This window comes from Simochromis diagramma, unplaced genomic scaffold (assembly GCF_900408965.1).
Source record: "Simochromis diagramma unplaced genomic scaffold, fSimDia1.1 OVJJ01000302.1, whole genome shotgun sequence".
In the NCBI taxonomy this organism is placed as follows: domain Eukaryota; kingdom Metazoa; phylum Chordata; class Actinopteri; order Cichliformes; family Cichlidae; genus Simochromis; species Simochromis diagramma.
The window spans coordinates 9,288,169-9,316,041 of record NW_024386792.1 but is presented as its reverse complement, the minus strand read 5'-3'; the positions used below and the strand labels follow the sequence as shown (position 1 = coordinate 9,316,041).

Below are 27,873 nucleotides of genomic sequence, written 5' to 3'. Positions count from 1 at the left end.
TTTTTTAAACAAACATATAGATGTTATTGACAGTGATGTCTCACCTGTGTGTTGTCTGTGTGTTAACACGTGGATATTTAGGTTTTTAAATTCACTATTTATTTTTTTCTGCTTCAGGTGATCTGTCTGGTGCAACGATGATGTCAGTAGACGTGACCAATCGTAACGGCCCTGCCGCCACGCCCCCCACCTCACTCAGCCTTCGCTCTTCACACAACCAGCTCCTCACCAGCGATGTCATCAAACAAGGCTCCGCCACTCCTCCCAAATGTCGGAAGAAGTATGCGCTTACCAGCATCCAGGCCGCCATGGGCCTCGGTGAAGTGGTGCCGCCCTCATCGGCATCATCATCTCCATCGTCATCCCCGTCACAGTCCTCAACTCCCAACAATCCCAAACTAGCAAAGAATGGGGTGAACCAGCTTCGTAAAGCTGGCCAGGACCACAACAAAAACACAACTGACCCTGATTTGATGGATTCAGAAATAATAGCAGATGACCTTAATGTCAACGTGGCAGAGGAACAAGACAGTCACACTCTTACTAATAATGATCGAGAGGAAGATGCCAACCTTCACCCAGATACTCACAGTGATGTAGAGGCTGAGCAGACGACAGAGCCTGACTTGGACTGTAACATAAACACGACTGTGGAGCTCAAACTGAGCAGCAGCACGGCTGATTTGGACTTTGACTCAGAGGACACCAATGACATCAGCATCTTGTCTGAGAAGGAAATGATGTTAAAGATGAAGATCGAGGAAGATGAGATGGTGGGGGAAGAGGAAGATGAGGAGACGAAGCCTTTACTGACAGTAGACAGTGAACCCCCTGTGAAGAACCACAAAGTTTCTCCAGGCCTGGAGCTCATCTCTGACCTCCACTCCAACCTCAAGCTCCTCAAATCTGGCAAGAACTCTCCAGTACCCCCTCCTCCTTCCCCACCCAAGCAAGCCAGTCCAGAAGACACTCCCCTGCTCTCCATGGTCTCCTGCCCCTCCTCTTCCTCCTCATCCTCCTCTCCAGAGACGAAGAAGGACAGAAGAACTGGCGCAAAGACAGACTGTGCTTTGAACCGCATCCAGAATCTGAACCCCAGTGACGAAGAGTTGAGCTGGACTACCTTGTCCCAGGAGAGCAACTCGCCAGAGGAGACAGGTACGCACACGGACAGACACACACAGAGCCCATGAAGCCTTAATGCAGTAAACGTTACTGATATTTACAAATATTCAGTGTAGTTTTTATGTGAGTCTTATGTCAGCTACTGTGGTATGTTTTGTTTTGAGGGGGTTTTCCCCCTCCTGCTGTTTAGCGGTTTCACCGTCCTCTCTACTGATGACATGTTTCCATTTACCCAGAGTGTGTGTGCGTGCACATCTGAGAGTGTGTGTGTCCATTCATGGATATGCAGAGCTAAAGCATTGCTTAAACAGAATAACAAAAACTCCAGCCTCCAGTAAATCTCCCAGAATCCCTCAGGCACAGGAAGTGCCCTTGTAACCTCATGGGGGTTGGTGTGCCAGATCAGCTGTGTCCTGTTTCCAGCTTCATCCTGAGCATATGTGTGTGAACCAGCCTTAACTTAATGCATAAACTAGCTGCCAATATCTTGGTGTGTTAGATGTCCCCCCCCTCATCTTAAAGCTCCACAGAAGGGAGCTGCTTTTCTCTCCCCTGTTGCACCTGTATTCGTCTGTATTGATCAGCATCTGGTCTCTGCAAATATTAGATAATGGATAACCTTTCCATAAGAACCTGTAAGCTGGGTCAAGAGAAAAGCTGTAGTCTGCTGTTAGTCTAACATAGTTTTAACAACTACAATAATTACCTTCCCTATGTGTGCAAATTCTGAACTTTAAAAATGAAAACTAATTAAGACTAATACTGAACAATTTTAAATAGAAATGTAACTGAAAGAAGCGCAACTCTAGAAGTTGACTTAAAAACTAATTAAAATACAGAAAAAGTAATAACCCTGAGACACAGAGTGACTGAGATATTCTTAGTTGTTCAATTTCTGTTCCTCTCATCCTGTAATGATGGGCATAATGATGACGCTGACTAATATTTAATATATAGACATAGAAAAGAAATCAGATGTAGCCCTACTTTACATCTGTATGTTTCTTCTCTGTCTTTGGTTACTTTGTAGATAATTTCTCTGTTTAAGCCTTTAGATATAAAATATCTGGGAAAAATGGTATTGTTTAGATTGCAAACAGCTACTCAGTTTTGCCATCTAATGAACTATTATTAATATTGTTATTATTCATTGTTACAAAGCTGTGAGGATAAACTTTTGCGTGATATTTAGAGTTTGAGAGTCTCCATCTGTTGCGGGTCTCTTGCGTTCTTGTATTTGCATGTTGGCTACGTCTGCAGGTCTCTTCAGTTCACTGTTGTTCTTTGCCAGCGTTATGTTAAAATCTGGGTATGGAGTTTTTCTCTGGGCACTTAAAACTTGTGGTTTAGTGTAAGACGAGCAAAACACATCCGTGCTCCTGCAGAACAGCAGCCGGTCCTGCGACATAACCATATGGGCACTTTAGTGTTCCTCATAGCTTGTCATATAAACAAAGCCTCCAGATTAACAGAAAGAAGAGGCTGTGGTCTCGGCTGTAAACAGTGCCGTCTTTCTGAGTCGGTGAGTTGTACTGCTGCTTTTTTTTTTTTTTTTTTTTTTTTTTGGCTTTCTGATGACTCACAGTCTCAAGTTGAAAGCTCTGAGCATCTGTGTAACTCATTTCTCTACAAGTTGGATTACCAGCAGCTTGCATTTTTTACAGTTTTACTGTCGTGTTGTCTGGATTTCAGGATTACATTTTCATGTGTTCATTTGTCCAGGATTTCATTGTGTATAAAAGCCCATCTAGGGATGTGCATCGCAAATTAGCTAAGGCTATAAATGCTGGCGTGTATGGCACTGTTCATATTACATACCTGTTTCTATACAGAAAATTTATAAACGAAAGTAACTGTCTTTCAGATCCATCTTTGCTTATTTGCAATGTCATTTAAAAAAGAGAACCAGGACCATGATGTGTGTAGTGAGGAGCTCAGTAAGGAAGCAAATGACTAGTTAAATTGTATATGTCACTTTCATCCCCGCAGGCCTATATAATCAAGCACCTTGGCATGCAGACTGCTTATACAAACATTGTGAAAGAATGGGTCGGTCTCAGGCGCTACATGAATTCCAGGATGGTATCATGACAGGATGCCACCTGTGCAACAAGTCTGGTTGTGACATTTCCTTGCTACTAAATATTCCACTGTCAGCTGTTAGTGGTATTATAACAAAGTGAAAGCGATTAGGAACGACAGCAACTCGGCCACAAGGGGTAGGCCACGTAAAATCCCAGACTGGAGTCAGCGGATGCTGAAGCATATAGTGTGCAGAGGTAGCAGGACCACTAAACTTCATGTGGGCTTCAGCTTGGCTGAAATACAGTGACTAGACAGCTTCATCGAATGAGTTTCCATGAATGAGCAGCTGCATCCGAGCCTTACATCACCAAGCAGTGGTGTAAAGCATGCGGCCACTGCACTGTAGAGCAGTGGAGACGTGTTTGCTAGACTGACGAATCATGCTTCTCTGTCTGACAATCTGACGCATGACTCTGGGTTTAGCTATTTCCAGGAAAACGGTACTTCCCTGACTGCATTAGGACAATTTCATGCTCCAAACTTTGTGGGAACAGTTTGATGATGATCCCTTCCTGTTCCAACATGACTGCACACCAGTGCACAAAGCAAGGTCCATAAATACATGGATGAGCGAGTTTGACTGCCCTGCAAAGAGACCTGACCTCAACCTGATAGAACACCTTTGGGATGAATTAGAATAGAGACTGCGAGCCAGGCCTTCTCAGTGTCACAAATGTGCTTCTGGAAGAATAGTGAAAAGATTCCCGGAAATACACTCCTAAACCTCCGGAAAGCCTTCCCAGAAGAGTTGAAGCTGTTATAGCTGCAAAGGGTGAGCTGACGTCATATTAAACCCTATGATTTAAGAATGGGATCTCACTCAAGTTCATGTGCGTGTGAAGGCAGATGAGAGAGTACTTTTGGCAGTATAGTGTATCTATCCAACTCCTAGTTGCCCATACTGTAGTGCCCCCTATCTGCTTTTGTCAAACTCACGTTGACAAATCTGTGTTGTTTTCCCAGCAGTGTGATAGATTCCTCTGTGGGGATTGTGGACTAGAGGGCTGGTATGACCCTGTTTTCCCACAGAGGTGTCAAAACACACACACACTCTGCATACAGAGTCTAAGAGGGTCCTTCAAGCCCTATTTATAGAAGTCTAACATTATCACATAACATCCTGCGCTGTAAAACAGATTTCATGGTACAGCATTCGTGATAGTTTGTGTAGGTAGTTGAAGTATTTTGGGACATGCAACTGTGCAGTCTGTCCAAAAACCAATGCTGATTAGAGCAGCAGTGGAGAACAGTGGAGTTCATCACAAAGAGCAAACAAAATTAAAGTTCCTGCTCTGTTCTGACTCAAGCTAGTAGCTAAGCTAAAGGACCAAAACCATTGCCCAGACAAGTAGGAAACAGTTACTGGCTGTGGTGACAGGGGACAACTACATGTACACCAGTGTTCGGCCAGGTTGGTCCCTTAACTCAAGCACAGTATAACTGAATGGTGATTAGTGCCAAAAAGCAACGCGTGATGCTCAAAGTGTGTTTGAGACAGTTACATGTCTTTCTACCTCTCTGACCCACCTCGTCCTCGCACCTCCACTGGATGAGATGCTGAATAAAAGCCGATTTGGAGGTTGCCAGGACAACCAAGAAAGGCTGAAAAAGAGGGAGAAAATAATAAACCTAGAAATTCGATAAGGATGACTGTGCCACATTTTAGCCTCCTTCCATGTGCCCCGGCTGCATGTTTGGTTTTGAACAGGAAAGGGAGGGTAGAGCTTTCTTTTTTTTTTTTTTTTCTTTTGTTTTGTTTTCTTGTTGATGTGGCTGATGCTCTAGATAGAGAGGGGAGAGACGAGCAGCAAACACAGCTCGCCTGCAGGGGGAAACAGCCCCCCCCGTCTAATTCTCCATGTTTGTCTTTCACTCCTGTTTTCCTCAGTCGCAGGCTTTCCATCCTTTTTTTTTTTTTTTTTTTTTTTTTTTGCTCCTCTCATTCACTCTTTCTCCCCATTTTTTTTTCCTACTGCCTCTCTTGTCACGTCATGTTTTCTCTACCTCTCTGCCTTGATTTGTCCCCCCTCCTCTCTCTCTCTTTCTCTCTCTTTCCCTTCCTCCCTTCCTCTCTCTCTCCCTCCCTCCCTTCTTGGTCTCCTCACCCCTTCTGCTGCGGTGTCCCCCTCACTCTGATCTCTGCTTCCTTCTCTCTCTTTCCATCTCTGCCTGGGCTTCTCTCTTTGGTTACAGCATTGGGTTTTGCTGTATGAGAGGCAGCTAGCTAACTATGATGCTGGGAAAAGACTACATGCTGGCCATTGTGATTGTCAATTACGAGGGTAGGTGCATTTTTACGGAGTTGGCCGGAAGCTGGACTGTTGTCTTTGAGTTTCAATGCTGTCTGAGCATGCATGTGTCTGTGTCTTCCTACATGGGGATGAAGTTTATTTCTGTAATGACATCATCTGCAGAAACAGTCTGGTTGGTTCATGCTGTGTTAGTATGTCAATGCTGGTGTGCATGTGTGGTGTTATCTGCTGAGAAAGTGTGTGTCTGTATGTGTTTTGCTCCAGAAGCTTGCAGCTCTCCCCCTCCCCCTGCTCAACTGTACTCTGGCATGCAGCTGCATGCTAACCGAGGCTATCACAGGCTAACTGCTACGTAGGTCCCCATTTCCACCAGCTGCGTAGGTGCACTTTAACAGCATCAGTGCAAGCACACCAAGTCTCCTAATGCCGTTTCCTTACTTGCCACATCCGTTGCCGAGAGTGACACTGATAACTTTGAGTCATTGTGTAGCCCTCAGACCTTTCCAGCCAGAGATCTCCTCTCTCTTTTTCTCCTTCATTGTTTCTCTCTAATTTTGTTTATGCAGATGCATTAATCCACATCCAGTAGTCATCTCATGCTGGCACCCATTCTAAGTCACCATCTTTCCTCTCGCTCACAGCAGATGGAGACGCTCAGATTCTCTCTCGTAGTTTTATTTGCTCTGACCTATTTTTCATTCTCAAAAGACTCCAACTCCCAGCAGTCAGTGCACCACCCTAAAGGATGTTCTTATCTCCCAGCGAGTGCGTTTTTCTATATTTTCTATGACTTATGCTCTTTGAGAGTCTTAATAACTTGTGTGTGCACGCATGTGTGTCTGAGTGCCATCACAGTCTGGCCCTACCCCGTTGTCACAATGACATATGGCCTGCTGTCGTGGCAACGGGCCCACTCGCTGCGTTTCATCAGCATGGTCAGCAGTTCAAGAACGCCTTGCAATCACACAAACGTACATAAATACATGCAGCACCAGCTGACCGGCCCCTTGGAGCTTATATCACTTTTATGAGTTGCTACACCCCCAATAGAGTTTGGGATCGTCTTTACTACGTCTGCCACGACATCATCTCCACACAGGAACACAAAGATCCCATCAATACTTCACTCTGTCTGTGTGTGTGCACGTGCATGCTGCCAGGAAACTGCAACCTTCACATGAGATGACTTTAGTCCAAGAGTGAAGAAAAATTAATTTAAGTACTCCATCTCCACAGAGTGTGTGTTTGTGTGTGTGCGTGTGTTTTCAAGGTAACAGCTGTAGCTCCTCTAAATATATCACTGCCCAATAAATTATGCTAACAGACATCTGCTCTGTTTGCTGATGTTGTGTTCTGTTGGTGGAGGAAAGTTTAATTTTCACATAAATCTGCACATGCATACATTCTGAGAAGCAGACTAAAGCACAGATGAGACGTTTGCTGTAGTTGCATCTCAACTTTGGAACAGTCGCCTCTTCACCATTAGGACCTCACCAACACTTGACATGTTTAAAGCCCCCTGTAAGACACATCCTTACTCCTTTTGAGCTTTTGACACTTTTTTTTACTTTTTTTTCCTTGTCTTACTTTTTTCTGTATTTTCTTGCTCTGATTTATTCCTTTTATTAGTACAGCACTTTATTTATAAGCTCATTTAAAAAAACAAATTAACTTTACTAAGCCCGTACAGCACTCAGAAAAGTTTATTTCCGGTTGAAATTAGACAAAGAGACATTTGTGGTGATGGTTTGTGGAGGTATTATGATTTTCAAGTTTTTCCTAGCTCAAAACAGGCTGTTTGGTACACGCATAACCACGATCAGTCAATATGGAGTCTGTGTTACCTTATGTCTGGGACCTGGGATTTTGATGTTAAGGTTTTCTGTGTATTAGAGTTCTTTGTTCTGTATTGTTGATAATCTGTCTTTCTGGTATTTCTAAGGGTTTATGGTTCTTTTTTTCCTTATTGCTGATACGAGTTCCCTTTCGTGTTGTTTCATACTGTTACTTCTTTGTTCCAGTTCAAGTCCTTAAGCTCTGTAGCTGTCAAGCTCTGTAGCCTTCTGTTTATGATGGTAATTCTGCTTTTTTTAGGTTCTCATGAAATTCTTGTTATCTGTGTCTTTAGTTCCTTCACTAGTTGTTAATCCCTGTTTCTGTTCTCATTCTGTTTCTTCAGTCTTCTGTCCATATTTCTGGTATTTCTGTCATTTTCACATGTGTGAGTCTGCCATCTGTTAGTTCTTGTCTTACTTTGGTAGTCTTTTGTCTCTTGTCTCTAGTTTTACTTCCCCTGTCTCGTTATTCTTGATTTGTTGCTGCTGTATTTCCCACCTGTTTCCTTTTCTCTCATTACCATGTGTGTATTTATTGTCGTCCCCTATACTGTGTGCTCTCTTTTTTTTGTGTGCTTCCTTATAGTCCTGGATTTGTATTCTTGGCTCCTGTTTAGGGTTTTTTGGGTTTTTTGGGTATTTAAGGAAGACTCAACCATTAAAGCTGTTTTGAGGTCATTTCTTGTCTCATGAGTCCTGCGTCTGGGTCCTAATCCTGCCTTCTCCACAGGGTTTCATGAGTATTTAATTCTATGCACTTTACTGTTACTGAGTATTGCCTCTCTTCTTTCCACTTCATTAGGCTGTATATCGAACAATGAACAGCTTTGTGTATGAAGTTTAACTGCTATGTTGCTTTGATTATATTTAACCTATAGCTTAAATATAATCAATGTATAAAAATGTGAAGGGGAAAACGTCACCACTATGGGAGAGATGAGACACAATTTAATGGTGGGTGGAGAGGAAATGCTCGCAGGAAGTCCTATAGCTTTGGGAGCCTATAACAACATAACTGAGAGATCGGGGTCACCTGAAAGTTTTGAGTTGAAAAGAGGATGTCTCTGAATTTAGACTGGTAGATGGTCCACAAGCCTGATAACGGAAGGCTCTGCCTCCCATTCTACTGTTAGAAGCTCCAAGATACCATAGGTAGGATAATTTGGTACTACAAGGAGTTTAAGGTTAAATTGAAGAACAACGTATCACACACCCATGGAAATCAAGCGGCACATTTCTCTAAAACAGGGTTCAGTGAAGAAGCTAACACAATTACCAGGGCCAGTGAAGAACAATTCCTCATTTGTGTCACGCTGAATAAACTGTAATATGTTTTAAGTACTGAGTGCGTCGCTCATTGAGAAAGTGTCTCAGCTGCTTTAGATGTAAGAGAAATCCTGATATCTGTGTTTGATATTTCTTTTTCTTTTTTTTTTTTGCCCGTGTGATATCTTTCATTTAAAAAGTGTGTAGGGCTTTGTTTAACAAATGCTACAGAAGTGCTTTACAGGCGTTCTTGTGCACATGGAGATATGGTTGGTTAAAAGGGACAGCTGCAGCAGATGCCGGTAATCCAGCTCAGCTGTTGACGTAGCTCAATGTGGGTTCACTTTGAATTAACTGTATGGTGCAAAAACAGCCACAGAGACGGGAAGTTTTGGGGGAAACGGAGCAGGAGAATGATGGCCCTACACCCTTCATCCATCCATTTACAATTTTCTTCCACCAGATATTTGGAGCGAGCAGTCATTCCAGACAGACCCCGACCTGCCTCCAGGATGGAAAAAGATTACAGACATGGCTGGTATCTACTACTGGCACATTCCTACAGGCACCACTCAGTGGGAACGGCCCGCCACTCATCCACAACCCCCTGGACAGATGGAGTCCACGGCCCTGGGTGACCACTCAGCCTCAACACCACGTAAACCTTCCCTGGGCTCACTCAGCCCCTCACCCACTCCAGACCACGAGGTGAGGGACATTACAATAAAGTGAAAAACATCACTTTAGGTCTGTGCTTTCAGCTGCTTATAAGAAATACATGCATCAGACTTCACATTATGACCACTGTGGATGTTAATTTGACACGTACCACCTACCTAATCGTTACTGCAGACCATGTGCACACTCTCATGGAAACGGTCTTTCCTGATGGCTATGGCCTCTTTCAGCAAAAATGATTCAGGAATGGTTTGAGGAGCACAACAACGAGTCTAAAGTGTTGACCCGGCCTTCAAATTCCCCAGATTTCAATCTAATTCAGCATCTGTAGGATTTGCTTGAGAAATGAGTCCGATCCACAGATGCCCCACCTCACACAACTTACAGGACTTAAAGGATGTGTTGCTAACATCTTGGTGCCAGATACCACAGCATACCTTTCTTTTTGTAGTTGAGAATAGATTCTGACGAAGGCAATCAGCTCACAGCATACATGAAGAGATGAAGGGAAAGTAATGCAGTCAAACAATTTGATTTAAAAACAAAGTAATAAAGTCAAACTTTAATGCAGTGAAGGTAGTGTATCTATTACTGGCTACAATGCAATTTATTTGATAATGAAACTCCTCGACTCTTAATAACAGCTAAGCATTAATAAAACTGGAAATGTCACAGCAGTTAAAATGAAAATGTTTATTTTGAGCTTTGGATTAGCATAAATCAACAAAAGCGCACACAGCACAGAATAATTATGAGGAAAACTGTAATAACACCTGTGTTGGAAGTGAATTAAGCACTCTGTGCTGCTGTTCTGGGAATAATATGTACATGACTTGTACTTAATGCTGCTGTGAGTTTTTATGAACAGGTATTTTTACAATTTGTATTTATGCAACTGACATGAGGACCAGTCGGTGCTGCCGACAGTAATTCTGTCAAGTGCAAATGACGAGCATTTCCCTAAACAAGAGGGGAAAAATGGATTTCTTGAATCCATTAATCATTGTTGACTCCAATAAATATGGATTAAACAGTGTGTCTTTATTTTTTTAATACCTCTGTGTTTCCATGTCCTTACAGTCATGCCAGGCCGAGATCTTCTTCAGGGGGTCGACTCGCTCGGGCAGCACCACCTCTGACAGCTCAGTGGAGCCTCTGTCCACTCACGAGCCCACACTACCCACATGTGGATTTGTGAACAGCTGTTACTTTGTAAGCCACCGTCGTTTTTCTGTTACATTGTACTTCACAGGAGTCTGTGATGTTCATCGCGGTTTGCAAGAGTTATTTTCACGCTTCCATGTGCCAGTTTTAAACGGCGCAGTGCATTTGTCTGGGTTTCAATGTAGTTTTATTTAAAGGTGCATCAAGGCAGCTGGGTAAAGGGAGTGAGAGGGAGAGCACTGTTAACACTCCAGTGTGGTAGCAGAATACAAGAACACTGAGCCGATCAATCAGTCAATCATGTAGAATGATGGGTGGAAATGTAGAGAGGAAAGGAGATGGATAGAGAGCGGCCCCATGTAGATAAAATATCGATCCAGTGAGAATGGACTGATGTTGACAGATGGATGTGCCTCAATCTGATTCTGGCACATCCATCTGATGCGATCGACCTCCAGACTGCTCGAGTGTCACCCAGCTGCACAAAAGCTAAAATGGCAGACGGACCAACATGGTGCAGCAGGATGTCACTAAACAGTCTCATCATTTCTCTCTCTGATGTCTCTTTAGCCGCGCTCCACGTCTCTGCAGGGTGTGGATCAAGAGTCTCGCTTTCAGCGTCACGAAGATGAGGAAAAGGTAGGAGTCCCAATCTGCCCTCAGACTTGTAGCATCTTTTTTCACTTTTTTCTTAGTTCTGTAAATAATTCCTCTGCACCCGTACGTGTATATTACTGTATTTGACTCCTTGTATCATATATAGAGCAGTCAATAAGTGTTTGGACTCTGACACTGATTAAACTCTGTACTTCAGCATGCTTTCCCCCATAAAGACAACATTTGACAACCAGAGACTCACCCCTCAGTTCAGAAGAGAGCTCCTAGTAAGCTTTCAAGGGGCAAAGACTGGGAACAAGTGTAATGGTCATTGGACATCAGCTGCAGTCACTATAACATCTAGTATTATAGCTTTTAGTAGTGTGACTTTTATAATGATTTTCTAGTTATATTGATGTCTTTTTCTACTTTTTGTCATCTCTTTGCACACTTTCAGTGTAATTACTGTATCTTTGTGCTGTAGTAAAGCTTGAAAACAACAGAAATGGTGTCACGGTCTAAACACTTGCTGACGGGTCCTGTATGTTTGTGTCGCTTACATTCTACTAATCAAGAATCGACAGATTCTCAGTAGCGAGGTGAATGTTCAATGGGAGCAAAACAAATCGGGGAAAACCCGGAAAGTCCCGTTGGACTCTTCTTGGCCCTTTTACTTTTATTTAGGAAACGTTTTGCTGCTTTGCTCCGTATTGCAACACCGTCTGAGTGTAGAGTAAGCTGGTTAGCTAACAACATTGTTCTGTCTTTATCCCCTTGCCCCCCTCTCCACCCAACCTTTGACTCTCAATCCTTGACCCGCCACTGTGTGTGTGTGTGTGTGTGTGTGTGTGTTTGTGTCTTAACGCCAAATATAGAAACAGGTGTGGAGTGAATTTGGCGGAAAAATTGATAGTGAAATGTGGAAGGCAAGTATAATGCACTCGGTGTCAGTGAGTCTTGTTCTTGGTCTAACCTCACCAGCTATTTGAGTGTGTGCATTTATACATCCTGTGCTAAAGTTCACTGCCTGGGCAAAAAGCATGCGTGGCTGATGCTTTAACATAAAAATATCTGCACAAACCGCAGCCTTTGATCATGCCTGATGTGTAAGAACATGTCTGTTTACTCCACTCCAGCGACACATTAGGTTGTTTCTTTCTTTACATACGCCAGTAATATATTTTCATCTTTCTGTTCTGGTGGCACAGATCTGACTGCGTAGTCACACACACCAGTGTGTGTACATACCACATAAACCTTTTTCTTTCTGAATGCAGCATGCCCCATTACACATAACACACCAATGCCATTTATCCATCCGGCAGCAGCATTCGCTCCACACTTGGATGCATGCTGGCATTCACGCTGAAGGGTCAGAATTTACATCTATTTCGTGTCTTGTAGCGCCTCTACCACAGGAGCTTGTGCCCCATGAATTTTATGACGGGTACACATAGGTGTTTCAGTTTATAGCGGTAATATTTTTGGACATTGCCACATATCTCGCTGGAGCAAAATGACCAGCAAGCCTGTGAAAATGATCTATTTTTTAGGAGGACTGAGGAGGAAATACAACCACACGAGAGAGTAATTTTTATTTTTTTTATTTTTTTTAAATAGTAGGAATCCATAAGGAACATCCATATTAACATTAAAAGGATAATGCCAGCTCATCTTCTTGTTGTTAAATCTGGATGTCTTCATCAGGATCTTATCTGACTGCACTTACTCCTGTTGGATCATTCAGTTTTGTTTTGTTTTTTTAATTCAGGAGAGCGTTTCAGTGACAGAAGACACAGTTTATATTCTCATACAGTATTCCAGGTTGCATGTGTAAAAGATGCTCTAGGGTGGAACCCCTGCTGGATACAGAGGCTTATTTTGCTATGATTTTCACATATGTGCATCAGGACCTGCAGGCAGCCACAGTGAACCCGGACCCCAGTCTGAAAGAGTTTGAGGGTGCTACGCTTCGCTACGCGTCACTCAAGCTAAGGTAAAATACAGAAGACACACAAATCCATCCAGCTTCTGTGCATGAATCTCTGAAAGCCTCCAGAGCTGCAGTTATTAAACAGATTGTCCTGTATTTTAATCTCGTCTTTGTTTCTTGGAGATTGTATTTAATTAAAGTGTAACAGGTTCAGCCAAAGCAGCCAGTTGGACCCTTTTCCTGAAGAGAGGATCTATGTTCTGCTAGTGTATCGACTGCTTGTAGCGTCTGTAAATTCACACATCAGACAGAAACCTTGCTAACAAAGCAGCTAATAGTTCTCTTATGTTTAAACTATTTTCAGGAGCCGTCCAGCAGCAGAAGAAGAAGAATCCAGCAGTATTAACAGTGACCCCGAGGCAAAGGTAAAACCCTTTTTCTAAACTTTATATACATGAAGGTCAGCATTACGCACTGGCCTTCGTATGTCTTTATAATGTGTGGTCTTAGACACAGGACAGGCTGAATCAGGTGAGGTTGTTCTGTAGCTGTTGCCTCTATATTTAAAAAAAAAAAAAAAAAAAAAAAAATGGTATGAAGTAGGTTAAAAGATCATTTTAGAATTTAAGTGCCAAACACGCTACTTTTTATAAAAGTACTTCAATTTTTTCAGTGTCTAAAGTTCCTTTAAATGGTTAAAGTTACACTCGGCTTTCCAGCACTCATGATCTGCTGCTGTTGTTGAAAGAAGAGAAAGCTTGCCCCCCAGTGGTGGAAGAGGAAAATACAAGTGTGCAGTGGTGGACCCTCTTTAAGCATCCAAACCAGAAATTCAAATGAGACATTTAAGCCTTTAAGGAGTCTCAGGCTCAGTAAAACTTACTACTGTGGAGGGTGGCATTCATTTGCAAAAGGTCACCTTGGGCCATAAGTTAAATTTTAAATTGCAGTGTTACTCACACCCACTGCATTCTGTCATAAGCTGCAGCAAATTCCAGTGAGACTAAAATAAATGAACACAATCCACAACAACCACAAAATGTACGGACAACAAAGCACAAAAACTTGTACACATTCATTACATTTATGCATGTACCTATGCATGTTGGTATTTGCACACTATCATATATACTGTATAAGTTTTTTTTTTTTTTTTTTTTAATTTCCCACCCAGTTTCGTGAGGTAGTTATAAGACGTATGACAGTTTTTACATATCATCCCTTATTTTGATAGATTGAGAGAAGAAAATTTCATTTAATTTTATGAGCACTTTTCTTGCAGGTGATTGGTTGTTTAATAATTTGCCATGAATTAAACACACTGATACATGCCCAAGATACATTGCCTTATGTACATTTATGGAGTTATTTATCATTGAACTTTTGATATAGTCCCTTCTTAAGGTCATGTGTAAAGTGATGTGTTGTAATGTAATATTGAACCTACAAATATCAATATAAATTGGATATATCAAAAGATTTGCTAAATTAGATTTTACAGTAGTGAAATGAAAATGATACGATACTTTTACAAAGTGTTACATGTGCATAAAATACAACAAATGGGCCATTTTAGCTTTGCTAGGCATCTTGGTGACATCATGAAACCAGTCATAGATGAGAACCGTCAGCAGACTAAGATGTAGGAGGATTTTAATTTTGTTTTAGTTCCCAACTTTTTTTTCCTCATTTGGTCTTTTTTGTACCCACTGTTGCTTCTGATTCCCCTGATGGTGGTGGTGGTATTATTACTATTATTATTAATAGTAGTAGTAATATTATTATTAATTGTTAAAATTCTGAAAAAGGTTCAAGGTGTGTTTGGCTCATCAGAGTTAAAACTCAGTGGGTTGGTTGGTGTCCCAGCCTTCAGTCCTTAGGCAGCAGTGACACTGTGATGAAGACCAGACACAAACACATGCCTGCAGCTCAGGCTTTTGATATGGCAACATGCTCGCACACTCACATGTTACAGAGAAGCAAACCAGCCATTGCTCTTTTAAGATTGGAGTGATCATTTTTCTGCCTACAAAAGAAGAAGTTAATTACGTATTAGATCTCACTCTAAAGCAGTTTCAGCCTAGCATGAGTGGAAACATGACTGCATTAGAACAAACTTGTCACGAGTCAGTTTAACTGTGACGGTCTCTGTCTCCCTCCCTGACCTATATAGAACGCAGAGTGCTTTCTGAACGGACTGCAGAAATCAAATGAATACTTTATGAGAGCAGAGGGACTGGTCTCTTTGTCTTTAACTTTCTTCTGTTTTCTTCATCTTTTCTGTTGTTTGTTTGTTTGTTTGGTTTCATCTTTAAGAGGTTACAAGTTTCCAATCTCATGTGTCGTTTTAAACAAAGTGACGCTACCGTTAAAGGTAACAGGGACATATGACCTTTAAACTTGCTGTCTGTGTACAAAAAAGTTACTTTACTTTTTTGCTATTAAATTAATGCTCTTCACTTAATAGCTTTTAGTCTCAGTTGTTCTTCAGAGTGCTTTTCCCCCTCCTCTCTCTGATTCAAAATCAACTGGTATGACAGAGTAGCAGCAGATTGCATCAACATGTGGACAGGCAGGAGACTGACCCTGAGACTAACCCTGCATGGCTCACTCTTCCACACAAGCCACAACTGCTAAAGGCAAGCGCAGCGTATTTACTGACAGAGCCTGCTCTTGAGAATGATCCATACACCTGAACCATTCATTGTCCATTACAGCAAGCTTAGAGGTGCTTAGAAAATATATTAAAGTGATGCAAGATGTAGAACAAACTGTGTCCTGTACAAATAGAGGACATTCAGCACTAGTGTTGAGAGGAGGTAAGAAAAAAAAGTAACAGCAAACCAGCTGCTGGCAGCTCTAAAACTTTGTAAACCTTATGCCCCATAGTGACAAAACGGCATTAATAAGGAATGAGATTGCTGGAAGGAGAATATACCCAACACGTGTGAGCGTCACGGTTCGGAGCTGCCAAGGGATCCGTGATTCCTAAAAGAAATTTCAACTTTTTTAATCCTTCAAATCTTGGATGCTCTTCCACTTCCTTGTTTTCTTTGTATTTGTTGTGTATGATGGTGTGATCATCTGTTGTGTGCATTTCTTTCAGTGTTTCGCCGTGCGCTCTCTGGGTTGGGTGGAGATGGCCGAGGAGGACTTGGCTCCTGGAAAGAGCAGCGTCGCTGTTAACAACTGCATCCGACAGCTGTCCTACTGCAAGAACGACATCCGGGACACCGTTGGCATCTGGGGAGAGGTGATGAAGACTCTCCTGTTTAAAATAAAGAGCATCGTGTTTGCAGCTTTTAGAAGGAGAGGAGGGGAATGCTTAGGAAGAAGAATCGGAAGAAAAGCGTAAAAGAAAGAAAGGAGCAGCATCAGTTAGCGTGGATAACTGCCTCCTGAAATATGGGGAAGTAGAGCAGTGCTATCAATTCTCTGCGGTGCGCTTTTATTTAATGTGAAGCAACAGAATGGACAGAGAGGGCTCGATCCCTTTTTTAATAACCTTTCATCTCCCAGCACTCTCTTTCTAGGGTTTTATAATTTATTTAGAGACCTTCAAAGCTAGAGAGCTCACAGGGACACACATGTACACACGGATAAATAAATATATGCAACAGTTGTACTGAAAGCTGCTGGCATTTAAAGGACTGTTGTTTTGTTTTTTTATTTTTGCTGTGACTCTCGCTGCAGGAAATAAGGATTGCATATTTTTATGATGAGCTCTGAAGGATTTGTGTGTGTTTGTGTGCCCAGGGGAAGGACATGTACCTCATGCTGGAGAATAATATGTTGAACCTAGTCGACCCCATGGACCGCAGCGTGCTTCATTCTCAGCCAATCGCGAGTATCCGAGTTTGGGGCGTTGGCCGGGACAATGGCAGGTTAGTGGGTTTTTTGTTTGTTTTTATTTTTCCCTTAAATTTGACTTTCTTTTTCTCGTCTCCGTGAATAATTTACAGTGTGTATAAAAGCACGTCTCACACTGTGAGAAATCAATTTCCTGGATTGTAAATGTTCAGAGAGATTTCTGTATATTTAGCGGTAATCTGGGTCCTGACTCATTGATGTCAGCATCCTTTTGTTGTTTAGCGTTTCAATGCTTCGGCTCATAAGTCGATGGCGAATATTCAAACACTCGCTCAGTGAAAGGTCATGGGAACAAATGAGGGCAAGCAGACAGGTGGCAGAGTTAACGTGGAGAAGAGGGGGAGTTGGTGATTGATGAAGGGGAGCTAATGTCAGATTAATTCATCACTACAAAGTCGAGGATGACACAGAGAGTGGCCTTTATTCTCTTTCACCACAAATCCCCACCTGACTGTCTGTCCCTCGCTTTCACCGCAGCTTGGCTGGGCTTCACTGACATCATGCTGTCACTGTACCCGACAGCTTCTTGGTTTGAGCTTCCTGAAGTAAGAATGAGATAAATATTAAAAGAAAAGGAGCCTTTTTCTGGGCATATGAAGGTTAAAATTAAGCCATGGGCAACCAGCAGAGGACGCTGTGCGCTGCTGCAGCATGCACACTGCAGAATGTAGGTTATGAGGCACAGCCGGGTGACTGGGGACTGAAACAGTTGGTGCTTACTGTATAATAAGAGCTGGCACACACGTGCGCGCGATGACGAGTGTACTCAGGAGACGGGATGAGGCTAAAAGCTTTTTGGAATATGCAGAACCTCACAATCCTGTTGCCTTGGGGGTGCGTCTCTCTTCTTTCATTCACAAACACGCAGTCGTAATCGCGCAGGTGTCGATGTTATTCCGTATAATAAAGCTGAAAATCCCTCCACCACATGGACCACAAGCAATTTTTCCCCCCTCTCCAAATACTTTATTGGGATCTGTCACATATGGCTGGATAGTCTGAACAGTGGGCTGCAGCAAAGGGAGGAGGAGAAGAGGAGGTGGTCAGAGGGAGGGGGATCTGGCAGGAGAGAGGGAGACGGGAATGAGGCTGCCAGAGGGGGAGGCATGGTTAGTGCTCACAGGGTGTGGAGCAGACAGGTTGAGGAGAGCGCGCGTGCAGTGCAGTTCGGTATCACCAGAAATTGATGGTGTGAGTCTGTAAATACGCCTGCCGGTCACAGGATTACCTGCCAGGATAGGACGACAGACCCTGTAAGTACATTTAAACTCCTCATCCTCACTTTTGGAAGCATCACTCCTGCTCTTATGTTTAAAGTACAAAGAAAAGGAGGAGAAACCACAGATGAGAGGCCTTTTGGAGGGTGTTTTTTTTTTTTTTTTTTTTTTTTTTTTTTTTTTTTGTGAGATGTGTGTAATTGGAGGTGCTTATCACTACAGTTTGTTTTTTGTTTTTTTTTAAGGAAAAATACTTGTTTACTCTCACGCTCTTTCAAAAGAGCCCTTCTGACATGTAATGGAGGTGATTACAGGTGAGGCTCGTCTTGTTAAGGGTCTGTTTAGGTGCAGAAGTTTAATTAAGAAGCTTTTATTTCGTGTTAAAATGGATTTTTAAAAAACAGCGAGAAGCTCCAAACAGTGTAATTCGTGTTTGATTAAAAATGCAAGATAAGAATTTTTTCAGTGTGTCAGCAAAAATGAACTCCAGTTTAGATTTTAAATTAACGACTACATGCTGGTGTAAGTTTATGCAAGTTGTTTTTTGTTGTTGTTGTTTTTTAGCCCAGTTTTTCTTTTGTTTGTACGAGTCACGGTCTGTGAGCATGTGGATTGTATTGAAACCTGCACAGAGCTGGGATTTTCCCCTCTCTCTGCCTCTCTCTGTGTCACACACCCCTGTGAAGTGGTTGTGTCAGCACTGGAACCGTAGCCCCCAGAGCCCTCTCTTCATGTGCTGCGAAACTCATTATCACCACCGATTACACATCCTCACAGCAACCTTGACATTTTCAGGGGCGTTGGCATGATGATAAGATTATATTAGAAATGAGATATCATTCCCACTCTCTCTCCCGCCCCCTCTCTCTCCAATCCTCCTTTGACTTTTATGTTCTTCTCATCTCGGGGTCTTTTATTCTGCTCTCGTCTTTAGGCTTTTATCTTTATCTTGTACATTGTTACAATTCACTTCCAATTTTCTCTCCTTCCTTTTTCGAGTCACCCACTCTCTTGCTCTAGGTTTTTTTTTTTAATTTTTAATTTAATTTTTTTATGTGGCTTAAAAAAAAGCTTCTTTCGTTATGTCTTTTAAGGATATGCAAGCCTTCAGCAGGCTAACTGTTCACAACCTGACTTCTCCGTCACCCCGAGTCCCTCTCTTCATCCATTTTCTCTCTTTTCCTTTATATTCCATATATATTTTTAGCTCAGGGTAACTCTGAGATCTGTGTGCATATATACGTGCATTTTACCGTACCGCCACTAAAACTCTGTTAGAGAAGGAGACTGCAGGAGAAGTGAATATGTCACTCAAGGTTAATTTTCTATGTGAAAGTGCATCTCTTTGCAACCTTTTGTCACCCGGCAATAACGCTCACTGGTGCGATGGATTTTTTTTCTCTCCCCCTTTTTTTTCCCTCCCACTAACCTGTCTTCCTTTCCTTCTTTGCTTCCTTGGATACAGAGAGAGGTAAACGCATTCCTTCCTTTTCAGTCTGCAATCTCTGCAAACTCCTCCTGTAGAGTACCTCTACATCATTTTATTGTTTAATTTCCTCTCTCAGTCTCATTTTGTTTCATCTTGAAAGTGGCTCTTGATGTACTCTGTACCACTGCGTGCATGCATTCAGACATGGAGGAAATGAAGGTCACATCCCCTGTCCTTGTCTGTCTACAAGTATTTTTTTTTTTTTTTTTTAACTTTGTTTCTCACACACACACACACACACACACACACACACACACACACACACACACACACACACACACACACACACACACACGTACGCGTACGTACGCGTACGTAAATAGGAATGTCTCGTGGAGAACGTCCCTGAGAATCTGCGTCCAGGAATCCTGCTAACCCTCAGGCCTTGTTTGACTATTACATCTCATATTGAAACACAGCCTGAAGGGAGTTATTTACATTGGCTTATGTCTTTGTGTGTACGTGTGTGTGTGTGTGATGCGCTGGTTTAATTTGCTGCAGTTACATTTCTTTTTAAAGTATCCTGTGTCTTCATCCCTCTCTCCATCCCATCTCTTTCCCTCTTCCTTTTTATTCTTCGTTCCTTCTGTTCAGCTGAGTTAAATTGTTTTCGGCTCCAGTGGGCCCAGGGGAAAGTTCTTTCCTGCTGTTACTCTATTCAACTCCCTCTTGCATCACGCTGCTCTATTGATCTTTGGGGTCCATTGTCGTCTCTGCGTGTGTGCGCATGTGTCCGTCCTATATTCATCCCACTACAAAAGGTCACTTCATCTCTCATCTGTCTCAAAGACCTGTCAGTCTCAAAAGTAGACACACACACATTTTTGTTTTAAAATTTCTCCAAGTAGCACCAAACTCGTCCAGCAAACCTCATCTCCATTTGTGACTGTGTGTTTGTTTTTTGTAAAGCAACTATGTGTTTTCCTCTTCTCAGGGACTTTGCATATGTGGCGAGGGATAAAAACACCAGGATCCTGAAATGTCATGTGTTCCGCTGTGACACACCAGCCAAAGCCATCGCCACCAGCCTGCACGAGATCTGCTCCCGGGTGAGTTGTTCAGGCCGGAGGAGGTTCCAGACACAGGAGGCTAACTTTGGGATTTTGGCAGACGAATGTGATGAAGCTAGCCAAGTAGTTGGACAAATGTTTTCCCTCCCACTCAACATAAAGGCTCACAGAGAAGAAAATGTAGTGTTGATGGATTTTAATTTTTTTTTATTATGTTTTTAAAAGCACAAAATTATTCAGCACGCAAGCTCATCTTAAAACCCATAAAGCAAAAAAATTAATCTGTAGTCATGGTGCTGAAGAAATGCTGCAGTGCTTTATCTTATTTAACATCCATCACAGTCAAAGCACACTCCCAAACACAGTTACCAGCGAGCTTTCTCTGCTGTGTTTGATGAATACAGGTGAATTCAAACAGGGCTGAAAGGACAGTATTCAGACTGCATGTTTGTCTGCTTTGAACGTTTAGTTAATGGACTGTCCTCATTAAAAGGCGAACTTTATATTCAGCGTCTGAAAAGACCTTCGAATGATTTCTTCATTTATATGCAGTCGAGATGAAAATATTTTATTTTTCAGAAGGTTTAACTAATGCTCGCCTCTGAAGTGTTTTTAGCTGAAAATGTAGAAGAGCCATTCCTCCCCCTCCATATTCATCACACCCGATCTAACAACGACATTTTATTTTCCCCCTAGTCGGTCTGTTTTATAGAAAACTGATAAGAAAAGAAGAATTGGTTGCTAATAAAGATTTATTTTGATTAAAGTCTTTAATCCAGGGTTCGTACGGGTGCTTGAAATCCTTGAATACGCTTGAATTGTAATATTGTCCTTTCAAGGTTTGAAAAGTGCTTGAATGTCAGATGTGATGCTTGAAACTGTAGTAACTCTAAGTTACTGTGACTCAAACATAGAAAAATTGGATCTTTAATTTTCCTCACCTAATTTATTTAAAAGTATTTTATAGCATATAACACCTTTAAAAAAAATAGTTCAGTTCACATTTAATTCCAGAAAATCATAAATCAAAAGATGGATCTTACCTTACCTTACCTTTCATGGTGAGGTAACTGCTCTTTTAACTGTTTGGTGTCTTTGCTTTGTTTGGTGGTTGCAGAAATGGTTTACATGAGCTTTTAGCTGAGATTCAGAGGTTCCTGTGGACACTACTGATGTCAGCACTTATATTTCTGACCTCTTCTTATAAACGATTAAACGCTTTTGTCCCCATTTTTGGTGGTGTGGGTGCAAATGATCAGGCATGACATTCTCACAATAAATCAGATAAGATACTGCAAATAATAATTTCTGCATTTGTGCGATTGAATGAATTGCAAATGTGTATGCAATGACACAGTTTTAAAGATTTGGCCTAAATAATTTTGGAGTGAATGAGCCCAAACATGATGACCTAACTAGTGACACAGTGTCCCCTGTGAGCCACACACACACACGCATGACTTTGCCGGTTTCAGCTGAAACAGTTTCAGTGTTTCAAACCTTGTTCCAGAGTTTTTAGTTCACCATTTAGAAGAAAATAAAAGACAGATCTGAATGTTTGAAAATGTTTTGGGAAAATTCTGTCAAGATTAGATGAAAAATACTCGAAGGATAAATGCAATTGGTTTATTATTTTGTTACATAAGTTTAAAAAAAAAAAAAAGTTAAACAAGCAAGTCAATAAAGAAAAAGTTAAACAAGTAAATAAAGAAACAAGCTAAAACGAGGTAAGAACGAAAAGTTAACAAGTAAATCAGGAAAAAAGGTAGAGGAGAGAAAACTCCAACAATCCCCTCTGAGCAAGCACTAGGCGACAGTGGGGAGGAAAAACTGCCTTTAAACGGGCAGAAACCTCCGGCAGCACCAGGCTCAGGAGGGGGCAGTCAACTGCCGGGACTGGTTGGGGGGGTGAACAGAGGTGGAGCAAGACGAGGCTGCATCAGGTGAGGAAGCAGTAGCGTCCCTCCTCCGGAACAAGCCCAAGCATTTTTTTTCTTCTTTTCCATGCACTTTTCCACGAGCGCTTTTTTTCTCCAGGATGAGGGTTCTCAACTCATCGATTGTTTCGGTGTTTTGCTTCTCAAGTTTGTTGCATCTTTGTTCCACCTCTTCTAATGTTGCTTGTTTTTCTTCAAGCTTGTCTTTGAGTTGTTTGGATGCTGCCTCGTGTATCAGCTTGTCCTTGTGCATGTCTGCATTTCTCTGTTGTACTTCTTTGTGCTTGTCTTCTAACTGCGTATTTCTACTCTGGATTTCTTGGAGCTGCAGGTCTTCATGTATTTTGTCTTGTTGCTTTTGTGCCTGCATTTCAGTGTTTTTACGCTTAAAGTTATTGAATTCCAACAACATTCCCTTAATGAGCTCTGAGTTGTTTCTCGCCATTTGATCGATCCTTTTCTGCATCTGTCAGCATCGTTTTTCCTTTTCTCCTTTTCTCCTTCCAGTTCACTTGTTTTGTCTTTCCGTTCAAAAAGGGTGAGCTTCTTGCTTGAAAATGAAATGACCAAAATAAATGCAGTATTTCTCTGCAATTACAATTGCTGTGTATTATTGTGGCGTTTTCTTGTTTTGTGAGGTTGTTTTTTTTTTTCAAGTGGAGATGAATATCTCTAACAACTTGATGTCTTTTTTGAGTTTCTGCACTATACGCATATAAGGCCAACCATTTCCTTATTCAGTATTTTTGTGTGGTGCATTTTTCTGTTTTTACAAAAGGGGAACAAAGGACATTTAAGTCGACCTGAGATTATTTGTTTTAATTTTTACATGGTCTTACTAAGGTGATGCAAAGTGAAACATGCATTATTTTATTTTATTTTTTTATTATTTTTGGTAATGTGCTGGAAAAGCTTGAAAATGGACTTTGAAAGTGCTTAAAAAGTACCTGGAAAATGCGTAAGAACCCTGTTAATCCAGCATAAAAAAAAAAAAACAACAACATACGTTTGATGTTTTTAAGTGGGGTTTGTGAAAGCAATGGGTGAAGCAGTTTACTTGCTTCGTGAGCGTCGTGTGTGTTGCTTGGGAGAAAAGGCTATCACTGTGTTGGAGAGAGGAGTGTGACCTGCTTAATTTGTGTGTGTGTGTGTGTGTGTGTGTCTGTGTGAGTGCACTTCTGTGCTCTTCAGGTGAAATGAGAAGACAGCATGACAGTATCAAGGGTGAAGCATTTCCAGGTTTTCGTGTTTATGCTTTCATCTCCCTCTCTCACCCATCCTCCTGCACTCTCACACGTTCTGTTGTTTTTCGGCTTTGTCTCTTCACTCTCCTCCCCTGTGTCTCTTTCACGGCATATCACTTTGGCTTTTTTTCTTTTACATGCCATTTCCTCATACTTCTGTATCTTCTTTTTGCTTCCCTCTCTAACCCTCCCTGCCTCTCCTCCAGATAATGACAGAGAGAAAGAATGCCAAAGCGATGGCAGGAGGCTCCCTCCATGACAGGATGCAGGCAGGACTCGATCTCCCTTTACAAGGTAGGCTTCATACATTACACAAAGCAACTCCTTGTCTGTCTGTGTGTGTAAGAGGGAGTAAATGTGACAACTGTCTTGCGTCAATAGACGCACAGGGAGTTATCATTTCTGTGGCACTGAGGATGCGTCCAAACTGGCCATTTGGGAGACTGAATGTGTCAGAAAATAGCTGGCTTTTTATCGTAATGTCCTTTTTAGTTAATGAGAATTTATAACAAGATGATTTAGGAGAGATTTATTATTGCAGCCTTGAATTTTGACAGGGGTTTAATGCGTTTTCTTTTTCATAAAATTTGCTGCCTCCTTCTCCATCATTCGACCAGTGCTGCTACTGCTCCTCGTGCTTCACGCCTACCAACTTTCAATCAGTGCACTAGAGAGAAACCTGCACCAAGCGTGATAGTAACGATCAAAAACGCCACAGGTTGCCTAGCAGTTCTTTCCACTTGACAGATTTAGAGGTTTGTGGTCCAGTGCAGTTCATCATCTCACCTTTAGATTTACAAAAAAGGAGGAAGTTTAAAAAAAATTTTTTTAAATGTCCGACAGATGGTAAAAATAGACTCTGTGCCTCTGTTTTTCAGTCAGTTTAATGACAGATGTGACAACGAGCATCCGCTTCCTGTCATAACTCACTCTGTTATCTCCTGTCACCTGTCAGTCTTTCTAAGAGAGACGACGTTAGCTGTGCTGAACTAATCACTGTGCACACACACACACACACACACACTCAATCTGACTGGTCTGCTCATGCCAGCTTCTCAAATCGAACCGCTGTGGTTACTGACAATAACTTTTACGATGTAAGAAAACATGTGTTTCTAGTCTACTGTGACATATTTCAACAGAAGTCTTGTTTAAAATATTTAACACTACATTTGGAGATTATTTATTTATGATGGCAGCAAACACTCAAAGATACCAGTTCAAATATTAAAGCGCGAGCACTCTTTAATTCCACAGTCGTTCACCGGTAACGATCGAAACACGTACTGTGAGAAAGAGGCGATTCGTGAGTTTCACATTGTTGCTGGTATGTAGCATAACAACATGCTCGCATGAGGCAAGTCCGACCATCATATGGACACGTGCCGTACATCTGGATGAAGATTCATATGTAAAATGTATAATTTAGGCAATGTATATTTAAAATTTAAAAAATAGCCATTTAAAATAAGATGATTTTTTTTTTTATTTTATAAAAATTTTTAATACACCCTCTATTGTAATAACGTGGTGCAGTTCAGTGTACTTTATGTTATGTGTTCTTATGAGCACCTATTCAAATGTGTGTTGAATTCTCCTCAGCAGAGTTCCCCACACCAAAGACGGAGCTGGTTCAGAAGTTTCAGGTGCTCTATCTTGGGATGATGCCTGTGGCCAGACCGATAGGTTGGTGTGACACATACACACAGAGTGATGAAATGTTAATGTTGATTCTGAATGTTTATTTAATTCAAATGTTTTGTTTTATCACCTTCTACATCAGGCATGGATATACTGAATGGAGCTATAGACAGTCTGATCGGTTCTTCCAGCAGAGACGACTGGACTCCGGTGGCCCTCAATGTAGCCGACGCTACGGTCACCATCAGCAAAGACAAGGTCAGACAGGTCTGATGTTGTTGAGCTCTTATGATGCAGTCACACCAAACACCAAGCAAAGTTTTGCCTCGTTTTACTCGCGTGAAGTCAGTTGGAAACTCGCGAATATTCCCCCCTAATGTTTGATTTATAGTATCGTGTTTGCGTGCATATTTGATTATGTAGAGCATATGCAAACGGGATGTGCAACCTACACGTACACCATCCTCCGCAAACCAACACAGATCAAAATGAGTGACGGTGTGTGTATGTGGACTGCTGATTGGTTGCTGGTCGGAACAGGAAAAGGCGTCTTTTGCATTCATGACTTACGTGAGAAACAGGAAAAAAACCCATAATGGTGGACACTTTTCACACTTGACTTCACTTTGCTTTTCTCCAGGATTGACTGAAGAACCAACAGCAGCATGAAGCTAAGCTGCCACCAAAGTCGAAATATTTTAACTCGTGCAAACCTGGATTTTCCTCTGTCGTTGTTGGCCAAGGCTGATATACCGCGCCTCGTTGCATAAGCAGCAGTTTGTAATCACACTGTGTGAAACTTTGCTTTACATTTGGTTTCATTATTATTATTATTTGAAATGCATTTCTCTGTAGTAATTGTTTCTAGAACACATTGACCGAGCAAAACTGCTTTCTCTTTCACCTTTAGTCTAAAAAGAATTAGGAAGGTCTTTTAATATCTTCCTAAATCCTATAAAAGAGCCCCGACTGGTCTCCTGACCTCTGGAGACACATATAGAAGAGACTGCTCTCCAGGAAGGGCTCCAATGAGCACAACCTTTTCAGACCTCATCAGAAAGACACTCTAAATATATAAATCCATAACAGTCCACAGCTTACTGTTTATTTCAATGTGTTGCTCTAGAAAAATGCTGATAAAACACAAACCTTGCATTCTGGAGCGAGAGAATATAAGCCGCTGACCCGAGCGATGAATCGCAGCTCACACAGAAACTCCACTCCCGTGTGTGTGAAGAAGTCACGGCGTTCAGCTTGAACAGCCCAGCTGCTGTTTGTAGCTGTTTAAATAAATTACTGATGAGAGTGATCTCTTTAATATCTAATGCCTAAAGAGTTCTGACTTTCTGTCCGCAGGATGAAGAGGATGTGCTGGTAGAGTGTCGTGTTCGCTTCCTGTCCTTCATGGGCGTTGGGCGTGACGTGCACACGTTTGCCTTCATCATGGACGCTGGCAGCCATCGTTTCGACTGTCACGTCTTCTGGTGTGAGCCCAATGCTGGGAGCGTGTCTGAGGCCGTACAGGCAGCTTGTATGGTGAGTCACACGAGCTGAAATTCCGCTCTGTGGTCCGTACATGGATTAAGAGTTAGATGTAAAAGAACTTTAAATGGGTAAAAGAAGAGAAACTTTGAGCCGTTTGCATTTTTTTCTGTAGCTTAATTAAATCTCTGAACTCTTGATTGCACTTAACAAAGAGCTTGTTAAGTTATTTACCAGCTGATGTTAATGCTGCTGATGCAGAGGTTTTACAGACGGGAAGATCTTTAGAGCCTCCCTCTCTCTGAAGGTGGATGTCCTTGGCGGTAGTGTAGTTGGGGTTTGATTGTTCAGTCTTGACAGATGCTCTAACCAGTACGATTTGCTCAAGTTGCAGTGGGACCCCATGTCAAAGCGTTGCTGGTTTGAAACATGCATTTAGATCAGGATAAAGCAGTTAAATTGCAGTGGATGCCCTTGCAGGTTATCCGCTATAGATTTTCTGTTTAAATGGTAAATGCTTTAGATTGCACACAGCGGTGTTTCCTGCTCTGCTGAAAACTTCTCAAACAGGGTGTACTGTATATGGATTTGAAGTAATAACAATTGTGTTAAAGCCGTAATACCTTCACAGTGTTTCCATTTCATCATTATAATGTGATCACAAACCCAGAGTCCCATCTGCGCTGTTTATGCTGCGATGCATCCCATTAGTGGAGGTTACTCGCCCTCCTCTGCTGTGGTCGACTGCTGACTGCACTATTGATCACACATCAGAACTTTGGATATATGGAGAAACAACGCACGCACACACACACACACACACACACACACACACACAGATTGATGGTGACAAGAATCATTAGTCATTACTATTGATCACAGCTAGCAGAGGTGCAGTCTGACTGGTGCAGTCAACCCTCCAAATGCACACACACACATTGGGTCATATCTTGTGGGGACATCTAATTGACATAATGCTTTTTTTTTTTTTTTTTAATGATTACCCAACCCTTACCCTATACCTAACCATAAACCAATTATAAGCCTG

General features: G+C 41.9%; 1 protein-coding gene across 10 annotated transcripts in view; it reads left to right on the top strand.

The window, feature by feature from the left end:
• Positions 1–27,873, top strand: part of apbb2b (amyloid beta (A4) precursor protein-binding, family B, member 2b) — a 56,194-nt gene that overhangs the window by 23,630 nt on the left and 4,691 nt on the right. For 2 of the 10 annotated variants that reach the window (XM_040024261.1, XM_040024263.1), the window contains exons 4-18: positions 118–1,158; positions 9,027–9,271; positions 10,322–10,453; positions 10,976–11,044; positions 11,878–11,928; positions 12,913–12,998; positions 13,300–13,360; positions 16,042–16,188; positions 16,692–16,819; positions 19,488–19,493; positions 20,446–20,560; positions 23,909–23,996; positions 25,305–25,388; positions 25,486–25,601; positions 26,700–26,879. In XM_040024261.1, the coding sequence (XP_039880195.1) occupies positions 118–1,158; positions 9,027–9,271; positions 10,322–10,453; positions 10,976–11,044; positions 11,878–11,928; positions 12,913–12,998; positions 13,300–13,360; positions 16,042–16,188; positions 16,692–16,819; positions 19,488–19,493; positions 20,446–20,560; positions 23,909–23,996; positions 25,305–25,388; positions 25,486–25,601; positions 26,700–26,879 (2,549 nt within the window). Of the gene's footprint in view, positions 1–117; positions 1,159–5,157; positions 5,493–9,026; positions 9,272–10,321; positions 10,454–10,975; positions 11,045–11,877; positions 11,929–12,912; positions 12,999–13,299; positions 13,361–16,041; positions 16,189–16,691; positions 16,820–16,853; positions 18,059–19,487; positions 19,494–20,445; positions 20,561–23,908; positions 23,997–25,304; positions 25,389–25,485; positions 25,602–26,699; positions 26,880–27,873 lie in introns of those variants that run through there. The other 8 variants (XM_040024264.1, XM_040024268.1, XM_040024267.1 and 5 more) reach the window with 8 other exon arrangements.